The sequence below is a fragment of the Macaca thibetana genome, chromosome 3 (genome assembly GCF_024542745.1).
Source record: "Macaca thibetana thibetana isolate TM-01 chromosome 3, ASM2454274v1, whole genome shotgun sequence".
Taxonomy (NCBI): domain Eukaryota; kingdom Metazoa; phylum Chordata; class Mammalia; order Primates; family Cercopithecidae; genus Macaca; species Macaca thibetana.
Window position 1 is genome coordinate 89,360,113 of NC_065580.1, and position 20,948 is coordinate 89,381,060.

Consider the following 20,948-nt stretch of genomic DNA (forward strand, 5'->3'; position numbering starts at 1 on the left):
ATCACCACTAGTAAGAGAGATTGCAACATGTTATTCTTCTTTTAAATGTGAACAGCATTATGTAGTAGCTAAGTTTTCATAAATAGATGTATAACTAGGGCTTTACCGGCCCAACTCTTTAACCTCTTGCAATTCCTCCATGCCTCCACAGAGAGCGCATCTTCCTAATTATTTTAGGAGCCTAGGTAATGCCTAATGTGAATAGTACCATATGCTTCTGAATGCATGATGTTTTTCCCATCGCCCCTTCCTTCCTTCCTTCCTTCCTTCCTTCCTTCCTTCCTTCCTTCCTTCCTTCCTTCCTTCCTTCCCTCCCTCCCTCCCTCCCTCCCTCCCTCCCTCCCTTCCTTCCTTCCTCCCTCCCTCCCTCCCTCCCTCCCTCCCTTCCTTCCTCCCTTCCTTCCTTCCTTCCTCTCTCTCATGTACTTTTTGCTCACATACACTTTCTGTGTCCCCTGTTTCTGTCACCCCTCTTGGGTATGGTTTTCTTTCTTGGTTGCTTTCTTGCTTCCTTCCTTCCTTTTCTTCCTTCCCTCCTTCTTTCCTCCCTTCCTCCCTCCTTCGTTTTCTTTTTACTCACATATCACTTTCTGTGTCCTCTGTTTCTATCACACCTCTTGAGTCTGGCTTTCTTTCTTTCCTTCCTTTTTTTAATTTCTTACTTTTATTCCCTCCCTCCCTCCCTTCCTTCCTTCCCTCCCTCCCTCCTTCTCTTTTCTTTCTTTGTTACCAGTGAGTTCTGCTGGCCCCTGCTGATGCACATTACCGATATTCTGGGGTCTTCACATTGCCAAGTGCTCAGGATTCTCTGAGGTTTATAGAGAAACAGAAAATGTGCTTCCTTCCCTCTTTTAAGATCATAATCTTTAAAATTGATACAAAAATGTTCTACTTAATTCTCATATTTTTAGAGGGTTTAAAATGTTTTGCCTATTTTATTACTAACAATCTTCTGTGTCTCTCAACCCCTTTCTACCCTATTAAACATACAGGACTCTGGGAGTGTGGGTTGGGAGAGAATCTCAGTAACAGACTCTGTGCTACTTCAGATTGTGCCTCCTCCTCTGATAACTAAATCTTTCTTACGGGCCAAGCTCCTGTGACTCTCACCCCAAAGCGGGATTCTGCCCTATCTCACCGAGTGTGTTTGTTTCTTCACACAGAAAGACATTTTGTGGAATAGCTTCACTTACACTTCTCAACCCCAGTTTTGGATGTATGTTAGGTCCAGACCCTCCTACATATTTATAAAGTGAGTCGAACTTTGGGACGCCTATTTCAAGACTGATAGATTTTAATTCTGGCAATAAAACAAGGCCTCTGTGGACCTATTTCTCAGCAGACTACTAAAGCTCCCTTCATGCTTTGTACATTAGTTACATCATTGAAACATTTGAAAGTTAAAAGCATACCGTTTTTTAGAATGGCACATAAAGCAAGGCTTCGTACAGATTCCAGAGGAATCTGAAGGTAGGAATCTTTAGGTATTGCCATACTGTAAAATACAATTTAAACCTCACTAGCCCATGTGTACAGCATATCCTTAGAGACTTCTGCCCAGAATCCTGGCTAGATTTTGCCCCCTGCCATGTGGCAAAATAAATTCCTGACCTTGGAAATAAATGGGACACAATATTTCCCATGCTCCCTCAATTGTGTGATAAATATGTTATTTTTTTCCCCAATTATAGTGATTCTCTCCACAATTGATAATATATCAGCCTCTTCTAGTTTGATAACTTCCTTTCAGTTTAGAAATACTGTCTGTTCAAGATCACCTTATTATTGGACTTAATATCTTTAGGTAATTGCTTAGCCTCTCAGATTCCTCTTTGAAGATGGTATTTGGGCACCTGAGGGAGGGACGGAGACCTGAAGGGGTACCTGGATCCTCATGCTGTCCTCTGAACACTCAGGGTTCCATGGCAACCTCTCTGCACCGACTATTCCTGATCTCCCAGAATTTGAAGCTGAGGTCGGCAGCAGATTAACTCTGATTACTGATTTCTCTGCCAGCTGGAGCTTGGCAGGGCTCCTGGGCTCCAGTAGCCCCCTTTTGGCTCACATTGGTACTGGGGTTCCCCTGAACCCCTCTGTGGACTCCATTTGGCCCTACCCATAGTTAAACCATTTCACGGGCTGTCCCACGTCGTACCCCTTGGAGGATGGTGAGAACTTGAGGCTTCCAGCTGCACTACACAGGAAGCGAGAGCATCTCAGGAATGCTGTAGTCTAATATTCCGTTAGTTTTTCACACCACTCTGCAGACTTTATTGTATGGTGCCCACAGTTTAGTGTAGAAATAACTTCAAAAAGTCCCAAATATTGACTGAACATGGCGGTTCACACCTGTAATCCCAGCACTTTGGGAGGCTGAGGCGGACGGATCACCTGAGGTCAGGAGTTCAAGACTAGCCTGGCCAACATGGTGAAACCCCATATCTACTAAAAATACAAAAATTAGTTTGGTGTGGTGGCGGGTGCCTGAAATCCCGTCTACTTGGGAGGCTGAAGTGGAAGAATGGCTTGAACTCAGGAAGCAGAGGTTGCAGTGAGCCAAGATCGAGCTACTGCACTCCAGCCTGGATGACAGAGCGAGACTCTGTCTGGAAAAAAAAAAAAAAAAAAAAGACCCAAATATCAACCAAAGTGAAGGCTCACTGACTATTTTGTCGACTTACCTGAAACATTTTTCTCTCGTTTGCTCACATGTTGCTTTCTGTGTTCCTTGTTTCTGCCGCACCTCTTGAGTCCAGCTTTCTCCATTCTCTCAGGACCAGAAGACGTGGATTTGGGATTTTCCTTCCACTCAATGCATTCTATATCTTCCCTAATCAACAAGCATGCCTGGTTGTCACAGGTAGAAGGGGTCTCTACTCGGAATCATTCAGAGAAGAAATAATCATATTCTTTTGATACTGTCACTAACACAGAACCATGATCCAAGACAGCCAGGTTCAGTTCTTGATGTGAAAAGGAATTTGGGAAAATATCATCCTCACCACAAAATCTGTATTTTTATGTATATTGAAGCAAAATTCTATTTTGATCATCATTTTCTTTACCTTTCTTCTATATCCATCGTAATCTCCCTTTCAGCTCATGTACTATTACTCCTTAATGCGTGCACACACACACACACACGCACACACACACACAGAAAGTCTCTCTCTCTCTCTTTCTCCCTATCTCTCTCTCACTGGGAAAAAGTATAAGTTGTTGGAGAGACAAAGGGGAATTTATGTGCATGGAAAGAAAAATGGCAAAGCATATTTTTTCAGAATATAGTAGTTCTATTTTTTTTATTATAATTTAAGTTCTAGGGTACATGTGCACAACGTGCAAGTTTGTTACATATGTATACATGTGCCATGTTGGTGTGCTGCACCCATTAACTCATCATTTACATTAGGTATATCTCCTAATGCTATCCCTCCCCCCTCCCTCCCCAAAATAGGACCCAGTGTGTGATGCTCCCCTTCCTGTGTCCAAGTGCCTTGCATGTCTTCTCAACTTTAGCAAGCCCTTAGTAGTGGGCCACTGTGCTCAGGGTGGGTCCCTGCTCCACTGTCATTCCTTTCTTTTCCAGCCTCATCTATTATGTCTTGCATTATTTTTCCATTTCCAGAGCCAACTCTATGCTACTGTCCTTCAACTTCCAAATGTGAGGGTACCTGTCTTCTTATAGTTCCAAACCCTTCTGGTCTCTACTTTCATCATTATTGCATTGCCATTTCAGCCCCTTAATCCTGCATATCTGTATCCATTCCAAGCAAATCCTTCTTTCCCTTTTTTCTTCCCCCCCAGCTCCAAAATATCTTATTCTATGCCAGGAACCACTATCAGTCTATGAATTCAACTGTCTTCTCTTACCCAGAGTTTTTTCCTACTGTCAAGATGTTCTTCAGCAGTTAAAATCAGAGCTCTCTTAAGGAAGTGGCCCTCCTGATGCTATCACTAATATAGGGAAATTGGTTGGAGAGATTGCCAACCAATGAGAGGGATGTAGAGGGAGGAAAAATACTTTTTGCCATTGGGAATGTTGGAAAGTGGATATGGACGTTCTTCTAGTGACACAGATTATAGCAGAATTCGTAAGTTATGCATCCTGTTTTATCACTGAAGTTTTAATGAAACTGTAACATGGAAAATACTGTGGTTAGCTTTTGGCAGCTAATTTGGCCCTGAACCCCATTTGGAACATCATGCCTTAAGAAAGTATGCTTGTAATTTGACTTATGAACAAGCTTTTGTGATTTAATCTTACTATGAGCTGAAGAGTGTGCCCTCAACATTTATGTACTGAAGCTCAAATCACTAATCTAATTATATTTGACTAACTTTAGAAAGTAATTAAGATTAAATTGATTAAATTAGGTCATAAGGGTGGTGTGTGCTAATCCAATAGGATTGATATCCTTAAATGGAGGGAACTTTAGTACAAGGAAAGGCCATGTGAGGATGTAGCAGAAATGTGGCCATCTGCAAGCCAAGAGAGAGTCCTCACCAGTCACCAAATGGGTTGGCACCTTGATCTTGAACTTCAAAGCCTCCTGAATTGTGAGAAACAAAATTTCTTTTGTTTAAGCTACCCAGCCCATGGTATTTTGTTATGGCAGCCTGAACCGACAAAAACAAACCTGTTTGTAAATTCAGAATTAAGTACAATTACCCATTTATGAACATATTATAACCACAAAACTTGACCATTACCATTTAGTTATAAACTAAATGTAAGCAAAACATCAGTTGAAGTGGTATTGAGATAAATATTGTTTTTGTTTCAATATAAGTAAATTAATGGATGGTAAATCCCATAGATTCCTAAAGAGAGCTTCTTTAGGGATAAGCCTAAACATTGGTTATGAGTCAAAATATCCATCATCCACCTATGTGCTCAACATACTTTATGATCAGTAAACGTAGCTTTATTATAAAAGTAACCCCCGCCTGCAACTCACAGTAGGTACTCAACGAATGTTAACTGAATTAAAACGAAATGACCATTATTAGTAGAAGTTTGGACACCAAAATTAAAGTCACAAACATCTTAGGCAGATAGAAAGGTATGGACAGGCATATGGATATCAAAGGTATTTGTGGCTACCTAATGCCCTTTAGTATGGTCAAAGAGACAGTGCTCTCTGCTGCTGGAAGGTTTTTCTAATCAAGTTCAGTATTTATAATTTTTTGGAAGGAAATTTTCTACTGCTTTAAGAAATGAAGAAAGAAACAAAGCTTATGATGTACTCCAAAGTTGAGTAAAAAGGGGTTAGGAATTTTACATGGTTCTTGAATCACTGAATAAGTCTTTTGGAATGTATTTATTTTATTTTTTTGCTTGCTTCCCAGTAATTTAAATTCTGATTAATGCAGGCTTTTCTCTGGTACTAGTAGTTCTGTAATGGTGGGAAAGCTGACTAAAACCTATATAATACATGGTAAATAATGATTTTTATTTTTCAATTTGTGCAGTCATCTTCCTTAAGAATATATCTACACAAAGCTTAAACAACTACTTATTTATATTGGTTCAGTAAAATAATAAAACTTTCAATTTAGAGGGCAAATGATTAGGTCTCAGTGTCCATTTGAATGATTCCTTCACTCTTTAGCTGATAGTGTAGACCATGATGGTATTGACTATGATAGGGGATGCTGCCTCCTAGAAAGCATGGGTTTCTTCAGGAGGGTGATAGAAAGGCATGTGCTGACAGGGTCAGAGTTCTGTGTGAGGGTCCTGTGCTCTTCAGAGTAGCCTCTCTAAGCCACAGTGTACCCATTCAGTCAACACGTAGGCCTCTACTATGTGCCAGGCTTTACGAAACAGGTATAACAGTAGCTGAAATGGTGGTAGCTAGCTTTTGCTTACCACTTACTCATTTAATCCTCACTACAATCGTATGCAGATGGTACTTTTAAAAGTTGGTATTTTCACAGATAAAGGAACCAAGGCAAAGATCCATTAATTAATTAATTCCCCAACATCACTCAGGTTTTAATGATGAAGCCATGATTTTACCCCACCAGTTTGATTCCAGAAACTTCACTACTATACTGCTATTTATAGGATCTTAATTTTCTTTTTTATGTATGCACTTATTTACTGTTCTCATTTTTTTTTATGTATTCATTGTTCTTGATAGTATTTAAGTCTGTAAGAACCTCATGAGAAAAAGGCACGTGAAAATTCTTAGAAAACTGCTTAGTACACTGTGAATATGTGTTGTTATTATTTATCGTATTTGTTCCATGTGATTAGGCCTCTTGCATTTAATTCTCTATTATTAAAAAAAAAAAAGCTTTGTTTTATGCAGAATTTCTCCCCTTTGATCCATTTGGGAAGTCTTGCTATTTACATCACAAACTTTGTATTCTATTTCCTGGTGTTTCAAGTAATTTATGGTCCTAAAATTAGAGACTTCTCCCATCAGATACTATTTTTTTTTATGTTATGAAGTATTTTATACATTAAAAAATATCACATATATGATCATTATAAACCACTATTGTTGTTCTTTTCATGTATACATTATTACGTGTTTTCATTGCATGCATGAAAAAGGGTAAACAGCATTTTATAAAGGGAAATCCAGAATATTGGTACATGCTTTGTTTTGATAATAATGTTCTCTAGTAGATAAGCAGCCATGTATTTTACTAGCCTATCCAATTTTAACAATACCAGTTTGAACTGAAACAAGCTGACGAATTGTACTGAAAGTTAGAAATCTTAAGCTTATACTTTGAACATCAAATTTTTCCTTGCAATTTTCTATTAATGTTTTAAGTGTGAGGACCACACACTCCTTCCATTTAGTTGGAGAACCTGACTTGTGGTTGCTACTTTCTACTCCCTGACTGCTGCTGCTACCTGCCTAATAATTGTCTTTGGCTCCCTGTAAACCTGCAGTCAGAAGGGCATTTGAATTTTCCCCCTCTAGCACTTGCAAATTCGATTTTTATGTATAACTAAGTGCTCTTCGTTTTTACTCTATCTACTGCTGGGGCCTGGTTTCTAGCAGGCCTGTAACTAAGCCAGATCCGGCCTATGTAATGCTGTTTGTAATGAGAAATCTAAACAGGGAATGGCAGTGAGGCATGGCAGGAATGTGTTTCCATTGGAGAAGTCAGTGTAGAGAAAAAGTATAAGCAAAGCCATGTCCAGAAGGCCTTTTCAGCTGGCCAAGACGGAAGACAAATGTTATTGTACATACGCTGTTACCCTGCCAGCCCTTCCTCACAGATTTGCTTTCTCTCTCTGTCCCTCTTCCCCCACGACCTCTTCCCCTCTTTCCCCCTTTCATCTCTTCCTTCTCTTTCGCTTTCTTCTTCTGTCTTCGGACTCTGCTGACTGTTTGCTCAGGTGGACAGTGACACCATTTGGAATGAGCTGCACTCGTCCGGTGCTGCACGCATGGCTGTTGGCTGTGTCATCGAGCTGGCTTCCAAAGTGGCCTCAGGAGAGCTGAAGGTGAGGTCTGGGTTGCATTAAGTGTGGGAAATCCAGAGGAGAAGCTGAAACAGAGATGTTGTTGTATGGGAATTGTGGGGAGTGTGGTGTGGTAATAAAAGGAAGGGCAGAAGGAAGAGGGCAGAGATGTCCAGCAAGGTGTGATAATAACTCGTCTGCAGGCAGGGAGTAGCTCATCCTGCTCACAGGGCCTCCTTCTTTCTGAGAACGCTGCAGTCAGGGCCCACCGGTGTGCATTTAAGAGCATAGAGATCATAAGTAAAGCTATGGTTCAGGTTAAAAATACCCTTCGTATATACATATCTGTCATGCCATCCTGGGATTCTCTTTTGAAGTGATTTAAAAAATATGATTACTGAGTAGTGTGTATAAGCTCAGAATACCACCCAGAGAGAGGGAGGCAGAGAAAGGTAAATACCAGACGGGAAGGATTGGGAGGAAGAAGGAAATTGTTGATTAGAAGGGTAATGATCCAGAGTGTGTTTTTCCATGAAAGAACTTAAAAAATGAGCTATGCTTTATTGTTCTTTTCTTTTTATGGTCTCTTCTTTTCTACATCATATGAAAAGAACAATGTCAAAACCCCAGCGTTTCCCAGTCTAAACAATTTATAAAAGCCAGAGACCTGACAGACGTTGACATTTTATTTGGTATTTTAACAGTACTATTTAAAGGTATGCCATGTGCGTCTTGAATACAGTTACCCCAATAAACTTTGTTGGTGCTAACATGGTCTTTTAATGCACTAGTTCACACACTTCATGACGCAATCTGGGTGGTGATTGATTCAGTATTTTTAGCTATTGTGGGGCTTAGGGAAATATATTACGACCAAAAACATATGCACTGTGACTTTTGTTAATCCAAGATAAAATGTAATTAGGATTACTTTTCTTTATGTCTAATGAAGTTTTATTCCATTACATGAGACTCTTCTAGTTGCGATTAAAAATGTAGAGTAGGAATGTGCACTTCACAAGGTAGCGTTTGTCCAAGAAGTCTTTGCTCTAACTCTTTAAAGAGTCAGAGCCTTTGGAAATATAATTTTGATAGGGTGGGCTCTATTTAAAAAGTAGATGTGCCTGTATATATTTGACATAAGTAGTATCAGGACATTGCTCATCTCAGGGGATATATGGGGTCATTAATGTGGTGCTTACTCTTCAGTCTTTACCTTTGAAAATGAGCAAATAAAAAGAGGAAAGGAATCAGCCTGTGGAGAGGTTTTGGCTGTCTCCCAGTAGAACTAGAAGAAAAATTCTTCCTATCTGAGTGCTTGTGTTGTATTTGCACTACTGCAATAAATTGACACTTTAAAAGAAAATTTAAACATCTTAAAAAGAATCCAAATAGCAGAAATCAGCCAGGCCACAATATTATAACTTTAAAGATTATGCTGGCACAGCTCTTTGATAACAAAGATAATTATGTTAGCATTCACAATTTCTAATTGTTTTAAGTTTGTGTAAGTTTAAGCAATAATTCAGAAACCTTCTCAAGTAGAATACCCGCATGTTTCAGTCATCAGAAGCATCATTATTAGCTTCACTGTGTGCAGAATGGCCAAATATATGCATGAAGATAGTTGAATAAAAACATTATTCCATGTTTAGAAGTTATCCATTTAAAATAGCCAGTTACAAACAATGTGTCAACAACACATAGTATGGGCATGCTGACCACCAGCTGTAGTAACATCAGGTGTTTATATTAAGAACAAGGATTTGTACAAATGTCTTCTCTTCCTCTGGTTAAGGAATCAACAAGCATGGTTTAAAAAGAAAAGAAAACAATTAAAAAAAAAAAAAAAAAAAGAGGAGCCAGCCTAAGAATCAAGAAATCTTAGTCCAGGTTCCGCCACTTAAATAGTGTGTCATTTGTGGCAAATCTGTAACTTTTCTGGGGCTCAATTTCTTGTTCTGCACAGTCATCTAGGTGGAATTGATAACACTGAAGGTCATCCATAGCACTGGCATTTTGAGCTATTTGCAAATGAAAAGTGGATATGAATCTCAATTATACATACTATGGCATCCCAAACAGTAGATATTCTGAAATTTCAATTTGCTTTGATGAACATTCCAGATTGTGCAGCTGGGTTAATTCTTTCTGATTGCCAAGTCCAAAGTAAAAGTCCAAGATAGGCGGAATCATAACAGAGGCACTGGTACTATGCTGACAGGTCAAGAGACTGAAGCCCTGGGTTGCTAATAATTCGGGTAGGCCTACAGAGATGCCATGGAGGAAAAGTAGAACTCACAAATGATTTGGAGCCATAGTAAAGAACATGTGTAACGGAGGTAGAGAGCCATGTTTATGGATCCCTATTCAACAACCACAAAAACTACCCAGTGCCTACTTGTCCCAGACCCCAATATGATGGGGCTGATATACCTGCAGGCTAGGAGTATTATTACTCATGGTGTGTGGATTCAATTCATTCAGAACCTGGAAGAAAATAGGGACGCTTATTCAAGGACACTGGTAAGTAATAAGAAATGTGAAAAGACTTGAGCATTTTGTTATTCATTTTTCTGCATCTACATTCACTTCTCACATATTTTATCCCATTCTCCCAGTAAATCAACATTTAATTAAATAACATTGGCATGTTACAATACCACATTGTATGAGATTGCACTATTTTTTCTTGGAAAGTAGAATAAAATTAAGAGCTTTATTTCAAATACGATGGGCCTGGATATAGTGTGGAAATGAGAGATGAGAGCTAGTTAGAGGAGGTCTCTGATTTCAAAGAAGATGAGGACCTAAAAGATAAGAAATGTGCACAAAAAAAGAAAATGCCTAAGAAAAAATTGTATGACTTGGAAATTTTGTTTGATGCTGAACTTGACCATGGCTAACCTCCAAACTTTTGATAGGTACTTTCCTTTCTTCCCCTGGGGGATATTGATGAGCTGAAGGAATTAGAAGAATGAACCAGGCACAGGGGGTGGGTTTCATGTTAATGCTTAAATAGAACATGGGCAGCAAACTGTATCAGCAAATTGGTATATTTTTTGGCACAGCATAGACATACTCAGTGGAGTTCCGTGAAAATCATGGGGACTTTCAGGCTTTCCAAGTTTTTAAACAATACATTTTTTAAAATACATAAGAAGGAATTCCTCAAATTTACAGATACTCAAATTGGCTATTTCTCAGATTCTATTACAAAGGAACAAAAATATTCTGAAATTGTTGTAATGTTTGGTATATTGGAAATCATAATTAGAAGAATAATTATCTCAAAATGGTTTTATTGTTTTACAGGACATTTTAGAAAGTATGTCAAAGACATAGAAATAACTCTAAAAGGTGAACATTTTTTAATCATAAATAGAAAAGGATTGATACTTACCAAAATTTAATATAAAGATTCACTTTGATGTTCTTTTGACAATGCTACCATGTCTTCATAAAAATAGTCAAAATTGCTTTTAGCTTCTGGACATATTTATCAAAACAAACAAAAACAAAAATATCCTAAACACCTGATTATCTGAGTGATGCTGGAATTTGAGTGTATACTGTATGAATATGAGTTTGAGTGTATATTATGATGTCACGTTGCTAATAATAACTGCTACTCACTGAGTGCCTTCTATAGGCAGCCAGTTTACATGTAATTTACTATTATTCTCACAATGTACCCTTGAAGTAAGTATAGGATACTGGCTCAAAGACATTAAGTAACCTTTCAAGATCCTGTAGATAGATTAATAAATAATAAAATATGTAAATCTAATAATCCTCTGTTTTCTTTCAGTCACTGTATCAGGACATTCTTTTACAGACAGCACAAATACACATTTTAAAAAGGGGCTAAAACTATTTTAAGTAGGCAACATTTTATCTTTTTTGTTATTATAAAACATTTGAGACATACAAAAAGACAAAAAGTTACATTCTTACCTAACAAAACATTAGAATAAAATAAATACCCACGAACTCCTCATCTAATTTAAGAATTGAACTTTGTTCACAATATTAAAATTCTCTCAGTGCTTATCTCATTCCTATATTTTAAAACCAGATAGTCATTAATCTATTATATTTTTTAAAATTATGGCCCAGCACAGTGGTTCATGCCTGTAATCCCAGCACTTTGGGAGGCCGAAGCAGGTAGATCACTTGAGGTCTGGAGTTCAAGAGCAGCCTGGCCAACATGGCAAAAACCCGTGCCCACTAAAAATACAAATATTTAGACAGGTGTGGTGGCAGGTGCCTGTAATCCCAGCTACGTGGGAGGCTGAGACGTGAGAATTGCTCGAATCCAGGAGGCAGAGGTTACAGTGAGCCGAGATTGCACCGCTGCACTCCAGCCTAGGCGACAGAGTAAGACCCTGTAAAAAAAAAAAAAAAATTTCCTTTTGTCTTGGTAATAGCTTTAAACATGTTTTTTACTTCATAAAAATGGAACCTTATTGAATATAATCTTCTTCAGCATGTTTCCCCAAAAAAGTATATTATGAGGATTTACCCATATGGAGATATATATATGATTAATTCATTTTCATTGCTATAAAATATTCCCTTTGCATCATAATTTATTTATTTATTCTTCTGCAGGACATTGTAGTTGTTCCCAGGTTTTTGCTCTTTTGAATAATGCTATATGAACACCCTTGAACATGGCTGCTCTTTCACTACAGTATTACAAAGAGTAAAACAGTCAGCTCCTAGGCTACTCTCGCAATAAATTTCAGTAGGTAATGCCAAGTGGAATTACAAAGTCATTTTACCACAATGACATCAGAAAAATGTCAGTCTAAGTGTTCAAAAATTCTTTTCTCCGTAAAACAAAGATAAAACAGGTAAAATGTGTCAGGATGAAATGTTTAGAAACTCTGAAAATTAACCAGTCTTCCAACAACTCAGGAAGCATGTTTAAAAAAAAAAAAAAAAAAAACCAGCCAAATCTTGGTGAGAACAGAGAGATTTGTGGTGTTTTAACTCATCATATTTCCATCTTCCCCTTTTTAGGTCCATGGTAGCCTTACCAAATAATAGCCTGCATTCTTAGCATAAACTAGTAACTTGGCAACCTCTGATGGGGAGATAGGGGAGTGGATAATGGAACTGGAGCTCCTTCAAAGCCTCAATCCTAGAGAATTATTATTATTTAACCTGTCCAGTGCTTCCCTGCATAACTTACTTGCAAGGCTGTATTTGCCCTCATGAGGTTTTCATACAGTGTGAAAAGCCTTTTTCTTAGAAGTATTTGTTGTGAAAAATTAATGGTGATCACTTAACTTTATGGCTGCTTGAGGTGGTGGATAACAATGGGGCAAACAATAGATTAGCCAAAAGCATCAAAGAAAAAACTGAGAAATAAAATGTGCATAAGGACTATGAAAAGCCACATCAGATTCCTAAGAATCTAGAAAACCACATGTATGATAGGGCTATGTGCATACTCAGGTTTGCGTTCCGACTCAGGACAGACCTGAAAAGGCCCTAAGCTCTTATCTAAAGCTGACTTTGAGGCTCTGTTCAAACAAGAAGTGAAGGTCCAGGTAGAGTTGTCAGCTGCCTGGCTAAATATTTAAAATGTGTGCTAACACACACACACACACACACACACACGCACACACACACAGCCCCTTGGCAAAGGCTGGGGGACTACTGGTTTTAAGCATTAAAAAATATATATTTATCCAATCATTTACTGACCAGTAAGCTAACAATGCAAATTATTCAGTGGCATATAAAACATAGAACCTGGATCTTACACAACTATTTCAGAAAATTCACTAAGAAAATGACAATAACAAAAAGGAACGAAAACAAATCCTGGAAAGAGGTGAGAATATGATTTCTAGTTTTGCCATACCGTTTTGTTTACAATGTCCACTTTTCCATAAAAATGTTTGAGACAAGCAAAGAAACAAGAAAGTATGCCCCAAGCAGAGGAAAAACAAATCAGTCAATAATAACTGTCCCTGAGTAAGGTCAGTTGTCAGACTTACTAGACCAAAACTTTAAGCTAGATATTTTTAATAATTTAAAGAAGTAAGTTAAACCATGTCTAAAGATTGTATGAGGATGTATGACTCTATAAACAGAATACTAATAAAGACACAGACATTGTTAAAATAAAAGAACCAAAGAAAATTCTGGATTTGAAAAATACAATAACTTAAATGAAAAATTTACTAGAGGGGCTTAGTAGATAGAAATGTGAGCAGGCCGATGAATATGTCAGCAAACCTGAAGATATCTAGTCTGAAGACTAGGAAGAAATGAGAATGAAGAAAATGAACAGAGTTTCAAAGGCCTGTAGGACATGATCAAATGTACCAACATATGCATACAAGTTTCAGAGAAGAAAAGAGAAAGGGGAAGAAAGAATTTTTAAAGAAATTACAGCTGAAATTTTCCAAAATTCAATAAAAACATTAATCTACATATTCATGAAGCTCAGTGTGCTCCAACTAGGATAAACTCAGAGATCCATACCTAGACACACCATAATGAAACCATTGAAATCCAATGATGAATAGAAAATCTTCAAAACAGCAAAAGAGAAGCAACTTATCACCTCCAAAAATCCTCAATAAGATCAACAACTTATGTCTCATCATAAACCACGTAGGCCAGAAGGCAATGGGATGACATCATCAAAGTGCTGAAAGAAAAGACTGTCAATCAAGTATTCTATGTCCAGCAAATCTGTCCTTCAAAAATTATGGTGAATTTAATACATTTCCAAACATGCAAAAACCAAGACAATTGATTACTGGCAAGCGTAGCAATGAATTCCAGAAAATTCATTTCCTTATAAGAAACGCCAAAAGGAGTCCCTAGGTTGAAATTAAAAGATATAAGACAGTAACTTGAATTCACATAAAGAGATAAAATACAACAGTGAAAGTAAGTACATAGGTAAATTCAAATCATGATATAAATGTGTTTTTTATTTGTAACTCCTCTGCTTTAAAAGGCAAACTCACAAGCCATACTTATTTATAAATCTGTATTAATATGCCCACAGAGTATAAAGATGTAATTTGTATGGCAATAACAGCACAAAGGAGGGCATTGGAAATGGAGCTATATAACAAAAATACAGAGTTTTTGGATACTTTTGAAATTAGAATGGCATCTAACCTAGCTTGTTGAAAGTTAAGGCGTTAATTGCAATCCACAGAGAAACTAGTTAAAAAGCCCTCAAAAATATATGAAAATAAATGACAAATAAATTTAAATAGTACACTATAGAATATCCAACTCTAAAGAAGACAGTGATAGATAAATAGAGGAACAAAAAAGACAACATATAGAGAACAAATACTGAAGTTATTGTATCAATTTCAACCCCCACCAGCAGCATATGAGTTTGAAACACTCAATTCTTGTCTATATTTGGCATTTTCAAATTTTTCAATGTTTTCCAATTTTCTGGGTGTAAAATGCCATTTATAAATGGTGTTCATTTGTATTTTCCAGGATGTTGATGAAATTTAGCATTCTTTTTCATTCAGGTGTCCTCTAATATAAAATGCATTTATATCATTGCCTAATTTTATATTGAATTGTTCATTTCTTAATTATTTTTTGAAATTTTAAAATATGTTCTGGATACTCTGTCATGTTTAGGTGTAGAAAATATTTTCTTTCAGGTTGTGGCTTATGTTTTCATTTTTTAAAATTATTTATTCCAAGAGAACAATTCCTTAATTTTCTTTCATGACTATTCTGTTTTGAGACTTCATGTCCACTTTCTAACCATGAAGTTAAAAAATATTCTCAAGTCTTCTTCTTTTCCAAGGTATAATTTTTACAATTAAGTCTTTGAATCATTACACTTTTATATATTCTATGAGGTATGGATACAAGTTATCTTCTGCATCCTGCACCTTTTTTATTCTTCTTAATATGGATAATCAATTTTCTCAGCACCATTTTATTAAAGCACCATCATTTGTCCACTGATCTGTAATGGTATGTTGTCACATACCCAGTGTCCCTATGAAGTTGGGCCTGTTTCTGCAATCTCTGTTTTACCTCATTAGTCCATTCATCTATCTCAGAATCAGTACCACATACTACTCATTACTTCAACTTTATAAGAGGTCTTGACTATCTGATAGGATAAATTTTTCCACTTTCTTATTCTTCCTCACTAGCTCTTGACATTTTCTTTGTTCTTAAATGTATAGTTTAAACTTACCTTGTCATTTTGCATGAAACATTCCGTGACAGTTTTTTTGCATTGAGTCTACAGATGAGTTTGACAAGAATTAACATTTTTAGATGATTGAGTCTATTTGTTTCTGAGCATATGTTTACATTTATTTATACTTTCTTTGAAGTTTCTTAATCAAGTTTTATAATTTCTTCTTGGGCAAGGCATGGTGGTGTGTGCCTATAATCCCAGCACTTAAGGAGGCTGAAATGGGTGGATTACTTGAGCTCAGGAGTTTGAGACCTGCCTGGGCAATATGGCAAAACGCTGTCTCTACAAAAGATACAAAAATTAGCCAGGTGGGGTGGCATGTACCTGTTGTCCCAGCTACTCAGGATGCTGAGATGGAAGGACTGCTTGAGCCCGGGAAGTCAAAGCTGCAGTGAGCCAAGATTGTGCCATCTCATTCCAGCCTGGAAGACACAGTGAGGCCTTGTTTCAAAATAATAATAATTATTATTATTTCTCCTAAGAGAAAAAATATATATATGTAGGTAATTCATGCTTTTGAAAAGAATTTTAGTGGCATCTTATTAGAATTACTTTCTCTGAACTGATGTACAAAGAGGCTGTTTATTTTTTGCTAAGTGTACATCAGTATTATTGCAAAACTAGTAGTAATTTATCTATAAGTCATTTGGGATTTCTTTCTAATATAATCTGCAGATAATGATAGCTTTATTTCTTTTTTTCCTATAATTATACCATTTTAAATTTTGTATTTCCTTATTACATGTGCTAAAATATCTGGTATAATACTGAAGATAATTGATCATGGTGAGTATTCTTGTGTCTTTCTAGATTATCTGTTTCACGTTAAATATTATTTTTACTACAGGCTATTGTAAATATTTTACATTTTGTGGAAGAAATTACCTTTCATTGCTACTTTTCTAAGAATTTTCTTTCTCCTGTGAAAGGATTTTGCATTGTATGAAATGTTTTATATGTGGCTATTGGTATTATCAAATGAATTGTATTTAATTATTAATGTGATGAGTTAATTAAATATTAAAAATTTTGTATTATTGAGATAAATCTACCTTGATTATGATTTATTATCATTGTTATACATTTCCACATTTAGTTTGCTAGTAATATTTTGTTTGGAATTTTTGCATATATGTTCATTACTGAAATTGGTCTTTAATTCTTATAAAGACCCATTAATCTAGAGCATCAGGGCTTCATAAAGTGAGTTTGAGACTGTCTCTATATTTCTCTACTTTAGAGTAAGAGTTTGGTAAAATTGGGAAATTTGTTTCTCCAATGTTTGGTAAAACTTTCCTCTAAAGTCATAGAGCCTTGTTATTTAGAAAGATTTGTAACTACTGATTCAAATTATTTCATTATTATGAAACTATTTGGAATTTGTATTTCTTTTTGAGTCAATTTAGGGGCAATGTGTTTTTTCTTGACATTTACATATTAGAGCTAAATTTTCAAAATTACTCATATGAATCTGTTCATTATATCCTCTTTTAACACTTTAATGTTTGCAGGAGCTTTAGCAATATATCCTTTTCATTATCATACTGTTTATTTTTCCTCTTTTTCTTGATCAATTCTGACAGAAGTTTGAAAATTTTCTAATTCCTGTAGAGCAAACTTTGGCCTTTGTAGATGTCATATATTTTATGAATTTCTTCTATTTTTATTATTTGTTTTATTTGGGAGGGGGTCATATATTTATTTTACTAATTTATTAAATTATTTAGCTCATTATTTTCCAACCTGTAGTCTTTTCTATTTATTAGAACTATAAATTTTTCTTTAAGTATTATTTGAATTACATACTGTTTTCTATAAAGAGTTCTCAAGAGTGTGGTTTTTAAAATGTCTTATTTTCATTATCTCCTTTTTTGAGCCATTAGTGTATTAAAAGTGTATTTTTAAATTTCCAAAAGTGTGATTGGTTTTAGTCACAATTTTCGTTATTGACTCAGTTTGAATGTAAGATATTCATAAAATTTGGTCTGTATCATGTTCTTGGAAGTTTATGAGATCCGCTTTATTGACTAGTGTTCTTACTATTTTTTAAATGTTCTTTGTGTGCTTAAATAGAATGTGTATCCACATATTATTGAGTGTAATGTCTTATATGTCAATTAGCACAAGCTTATCAATTATTTTGTTAAAATAGTCCATATTTGGCTGAAGGATGTTTGCAGGATTCTATAATGGCTATTTAAAAATGTGGTGTTAAAGTTCCCAAATATCATGATAGATTTTTTATTTATCTTTATGAAACTGTTAATTTTTGCTTTAGATATTTAAAAACTCTGCTATTAGGTACAGTAAAATTAAGACTATTATATGCTTATAAATCCTTTATTCATATTTAATAATTATCTTAAGTAAATATTTTTATCCTCAATTATATTTATGATATTAATATAGCAAAAACAGCTTGTTTTTCTTTTCTAGTATTTTCCTGGTTTATCATTTACGATTCATTTACTTTCAAACTTTCTCTTTATTACATACTAGGTCTATCTCTTATAAATAGCATGTCTGGATTTGTTTTCTAATATGACTGTGTATTTTAATTGGGGAGTTTCATTCACTTATATGTATTATGATTTATAATATACTGAAACGTATCTCTATCATCTTATTTTGTTTTTTCTTTTTGTTCCATTATGGGTTTGTCTCCTTACTTTCACCCACCCCTTGCTTTATTTTTAATTGAATTAGTTTATTTTTTCTCTATATGTATAGAGATATTAGTATATATTTTCTCTTTTTTCAGAAAATGCACCCTTTTTTCTATTATTTCAGTAATTACCTTTAAAAATTTAACCTGTTTATAACACATCCTAAACTTCACTATCTGTTTTTTCCCACCAACAATACAAGAACTTTATGTTTTCTTTATATTTTAAAGCAATACTCATGTCCTAACTTACATGCTTAGGACTTTAGTTGTATTTGTAAAAGAATAATATCACTGATGAGGCATTATTGTACTGTTTTAACCATCAGTGTTTCTCTACACTTACTCACTATTTACCATTTTTCTTATCACCATTTATCATTGTATCTGAAACCTCTGTTCTGGGATTGTTTTCTTTCTTCCAGGACATTTTTAAGGATTTTCCTTACTGACGGTTTCTCAGTTTGTATTTATCTATGATGTCTTTTACCCTCATTCTTGAAAGACAGTTTTGCTAAGTACACAGTTCAAAGTTGACAGTTTCTCTCATCACTTTAAATATCCTCTATGCTTTTCTGGCTTCCAATTTTGATGAGGAAAAATCAGCTGATAGTCTGATGATCATTTCTTGTAGATTTTCTTTTTTTTTTAATCTTGGATTTCTTTTAATGTCTTCTTTTTGGCTTTGTTATACTTTATCTTGTTTACCATGTATTTTTAGTGGATTTTACTGGGTCAAGTTGTTGAAAATATCTACATATTAGGAAAATCAAAATTTAATGCAGCCAGTCAATGATATTTTGTGATACGTCCCTTGCAATAGACTGCAAGCAACCTTGCTGATTTCAATAATAATGATTAATTTATTTTTAAAAAATGATTCAAGTACCTATCATATGCCAGAAACTACTATAAATACTGAAAATACTATGGTGATCCGGATAGGGAAATTAGGGTTCCTAATGAAGAACAATGATAAAGAGATAAACAAATAGAATATGATACAAGTTCATGTGAAAATGTGTTATGGATAAAAGTAAAGGATGAAAGCGAGCTAGAGGAAGACTGAGCAAGAAGGCTAGCTCTGTTAGCTTATCAGAAAGGCTTTACTGATAAGGAGAGATTTGTGCTGAGTGAAGTAAAGGAAGAATTATGTAGATATGTGGGGAAAGAATATTCCACACAGGAAGAAAAGCAAATACAGGAGCTCTCTCATAGGGTGGGGCAAATAAGCAGGTCTTGACATGTTTAAGAAACTTCAAGACCTGAGTGTCTGAAAGTGAGTGATCTGCAGGAGATGAGGTAAGAGAGATAGTCAAGAGCTACATGATGGGATGCATGTGCACGTCCACACTCACACATACACACAAACACGCTGTGGTGCATACACACATGTATGCATATGTAAATAATATTAAAAATGAAGGGTCTATTTCTAATAGGGCATAAGGATAGCGATGGTGGTAAGTGCTGATTGTGAAGAAGGAAAACGGTATTGCATTTCATATACATTTTGCCACACATTTGGCCTTTCTTAAAATGTTATATTGCTGTCTACCCTAAAATGACTCAACAAATAAGGTATGCATTGAAATACTTGTGTTGACTCCAATAATGACCAAGTCCTAAACTGCAGACAATGAATATTTACCATGTATACTATATAGTGCTTCAGTGAATTCCTTAAAACAGCCAAATAAGACTGCAATTATCTTACCTAATCCAATTCATATTACAAAAGACTAGAGAACATAGATGTGATTGATGGAAGATTCTTTTCTTTTCTTTTTTATTGAGACGTGGTCTCACTCTGTCACCCAGGCTGGGGTGCAGTGGCATAATCTCTGCTCACTGCAACCTCTGCTTCCCAGGCTCAAGTGATTCTCCAGCCTCAGCCTCCTGAGTAGCTGGGAGTACAGGCGCCCACCACCACGCCTGGCTAATTTTTTGTATTTTTTGAAGAGATGGTGTTTTGCCATGTTGCCCAGGCTGGTCTTGAACTCCTGAGCTCAAAAAGATCTGCCAACCTCAGCCTCCCAAAGTGCTAGGATTACAGGCATGAGCCGCTGCGCCTGACCCAATGGAGGATTCTTAAAAGGAATTTAAGTATTCTGACCATCCTGCTCAGTTCCCTTCCTAAGCTTTGATCCCACTTAAACTAAATGTGCGAGAGAAGGGGAAGGAGAGTAAGGAAATCACACATGTCCACAAACAGGAGGAGTAATTTTCAGTCTTTAACTTGATGCATGCTGAGCTTAGGAATTTGTAAGTTCACTTTAGACTGTTACCAGAGTGGAATGGGACATTCACTAGAAGGCCTGACATATGTGTCCGGAGTTTGAGAGCTTGTATAAAGATGGAGGAATACTCAGGCTTGTCACCTGGAGAAGAGATAAGTGGAGAGCTGGCTGAACGTGCCCATGTGAGTAGGTCCAAGAGAAAGAAGTGAGCAGCTGCACAGATGCAAAAACTCTTGGTGGAGCAAGGATTTTCCCCCCTGCAGGCCAGTGGACAGAAGCCAATTTTAATCATTATGAAAGGATTTCACCAATAATGGTCACCTGCGAGGGAAAAGCCACCAGTAGAACAAGACTGGAGGCATGTGAAAGAGCTGATGAAGGCCTGCA

The 20,948-nt window shown here is 36.1% G+C and overlaps 1 protein-coding gene across 24 annotated transcripts in view; it reads left to right on the forward strand.

The window, feature by feature from the left end:
• The window catches only part of HDAC9 (histone deacetylase 9), a 927,498-nt gene that overhangs the window by 708,458 nt on the left and 198,092 nt on the right, over positions 1 to 20,948 (forward strand). For all 24 annotated transcript variants that reach the window (XM_050783085.1, XM_050783067.1, XM_050783066.1 and 21 more), the window contains one exon: positions 7,367 to 7,474. In XM_050783085.1, coding sequence (XP_050639042.1) covers positions 7,367 to 7,474 — 108 coding nt within the window. The remainder of the gene's footprint in view (positions 1 to 7,366; positions 7,475 to 20,948) is intronic.